Here is a 2738-nt window from a genome sequence, read left to right as displayed (position 1 = left end):
GGGGTTGTGGTGAGGTGGGTGTTGGTCTCTTCTCCCAGGTAACTAACAATAGAACAAGAGGAAACGGCCTCAAGTTGTGCTAAGGGAGGTTTAGACTCGACATTAGGAAAAATTTCTTTACTGAGAGGGTGGTCAAGCATTGAAACAGGCTGCCCAGGGAGGTGGTGGAGTCACCATTGCTGGAAGCGTTCAAAAAAAGTGTAGACGTGGCGCTTCAAGATATGGTTTCGTGTGCATGGTGGTGTTGGGTTGATGGTTGGACTTGGTGATCTTAAAGATCTTTTCTAACCTTAATGATTCACAGAATCACTAGTACTATTCTGTGTGAAACATGCTCACTCTGGCCAAACAAGCACCAAAACACAGTGGAAAGGCAAGGGGCAATGGACACAAGCTGGAACACAGGAACATCTGACATCATATACAGAAAAAAGCTTCACCAATGTCAGTGGTCAAACACTGGAATAACAGCCCAGAGGCAGCAAAATCTCTTCATCCTTGGAGACACAGACACAGCCCCACGCAACCTGCTCCAGCTGAAAGCACCTCAAGCAGAGGGCTTGACAAGAGAGCTCGAGGTCTCTTCCCACCCGCAGCATTCTGTGATCACAAACTTCACATGGGACGTTTTCATAAAAGGTTACTCGAGAAGGCCAGGCAAAGCTAAAAGGGAACACTAACCCTCAAGGAAGGTAGATTAGTTGCACACAACAAAGAAAAGAGGGAATGTTTTAACCATAAGAACAGACATTTTCCATCAGGAAAGAGGTTCACCCCACCTCCATCGACCCAAAATCCTGTCTGTGACAGAACCCACATGTCAGGAAAAGCCTGAGGAATCACAGGCACATCCCAACACACTCCCTAAGTCTCTGGGATCCGTGAGCTTCCTGAGCTACAGGACACCTGTGTGTTTAACTGGATGGCAATGAATGGTTCAGCAAGATGACTGCTGGACGGCTAGTGGGGAGAGATCTATGAGACCATTTATTTCCCTAGCCTTGCGTAGTGACAGAGGCAAGCACCAAATGCAGCCAGCTTCCAACTTTGCAGCGCTGAAAGATCCACGTAAAGGATGAAAGGAGATTCTTATCTGGCTCCTCTGAATGGGCCAGCATCACTTCAAAGGGCCATGTGCACTTTTATAACCCACTCCTGGTTTAAGATTCTTGTTACAGGTATTTATAGGCGATTTCAAACCAAACAGGAATAAGCATGTGACACCAGGTTTGGTCAGCAAGAGCTAAAAATAGTCATGAGTCAAGAGCAGAGACTGGCTGAGGCACTGGTAGTGTAATTTGACAGCACCGCAGATCTACAGTTACACAGCTCGTGTAACAGGAATGGCAGAACTAACAGGAATCGACATTGGCATCGCAGAGAACATTCTCCTGTATGAGGGGAGTTTGACAGTGTAGCATTATAAAGGCTAAACTGGCAGCCTCCAAGTTCAGGGGGTTATTTGAAAGAGCAAGTGGCCTAGATGAGACACACAGGGAAGGGCAGTCCAGAAAAGGAAGACCACCACTCAGAGGGCTTGCTGGGCACACCACAGCTGCTACAGCCCTGGCCAGTGCCAGCAGCCAGGAACACCAGGAATTAGTGACCAAACCAGGTGAGAGCACCAGCTGTAGAGAGGATGGCTTCGACAAAAAAGAAAGATAACCTCACAGGAGTCGTTATGCGAATGCTAATGGCACAGCTACTCTCTTTTATCTGCACTGCAGGAGTCGCACAGAGAGTGTAAATGAACAAGATGCTCTCCCCTAGAAATACAGTTGAAGATGGACCCGCAGAGCTAACATGAAGCTGCTACCTCCTGCTGGCGCAGCACCCTCACAGCCACGCGCTCACCCTTCTCCTCATCACAAGCCACACTGCTTCCTAACGCAACGCTCACATCCATCAGCCTCTCACAAGCCCTTCTCACCTCGCCGAGCGGCAAGTCATGCTCCGACTCTTTCAGGAAATCAATATCTCGAGATGAAATGATGCCAACCAGCTTTCCCCCCATCTTCCCATTGTCCGTGATGGGAATTCCACAGAATCCGTGACGAGCTTTTGCTTCAAATACATCTCGCACTCGGTCATTGGGGCTCAGCACCACAGGGTCTGTGATGAATCCTTGCTCGTATTTCTGAAAAGAAGCAGATTCAGCAGCCAGGCTAAGCGGCACTGCCAGACCGAGCAGAAGTGGGGCACATGCCTGCTGGTTACTGCAGCTTCTAACAAAGGTCTGCAACCTCCCAACCTGGCCACATGCTCACGAACAGGATGACTCCCAACCCAGCACCAAGGCTCACCCAAGTAACATTAGATTCCCCAAAGTTCCCAGGCTAACCTCCTTCCTGAAATTATGGGAAATATTCCCATACCAGGGCACCTGGCAGTTCTCAAATCCCAGACTGTGCATGGGACAGCACCTACTGCACAAGAGGTTTGTGCGGGCAACCACAGCAGCGCTACTGTTCTGAAACACCAAGAACCGGCACACTTTAACAGTCTTCTCTCACAGCCCTTCAGCAGGGCCAGACCCCACTGCCCACCTCCACGAAGCACCCTGTGAGTGCAGTTCAGCACTGCCATTCCAGCCACCCACCTTCACCTTCCGCACTTCATTGGCCTGGAACTCCGGGGTGCAGTTGTGGTGGATGAACCCGATTCCCCCCGTCAGCTGGTAACACAAAGGCTGCTGTAAGTCACTGCAAAACCTGCCCAGCCCTTCACCGGAGGGATCC

General features: G+C 50.0%; 1 protein-coding gene across 1 annotated transcript in view; it reads right to left on the bottom strand.

The window, feature by feature from the left end:
- Positions 1 to 2674, bottom strand: part of LOC104618435 (inosine-5'-monophosphate dehydrogenase 2-like) — a gene marked incomplete at its 5' end in the record, with an annotated part of 11716 nt that extends 9042 nt beyond the window's left edge. Inside the window, 2 exon segments of the mRNA XM_010284021.1 lie at positions 1931 to 2137; positions 2600 to 2674. Of these exon segments, the coding sequence (XP_010282323.1) occupies positions 1931 to 2137; positions 2600 to 2674 (282 nt within the window).
- Positions 2675 to 2738: the final 64 nt, after the last annotated feature.

Source organism: Phaethon lepturus, unplaced genomic scaffold (genome assembly GCF_000687285.1).
Source record: "Phaethon lepturus isolate BGI_N335 unplaced genomic scaffold, ASM68728v1 scaffold9443, whole genome shotgun sequence".
Classification (NCBI taxonomy): Eukaryota; Metazoa; Chordata; class Aves; order Phaethontiformes; family Phaethontidae; genus Phaethon; species Phaethon lepturus.
This window is presented reverse-complemented; position numbering and strand designations above follow the sequence as displayed.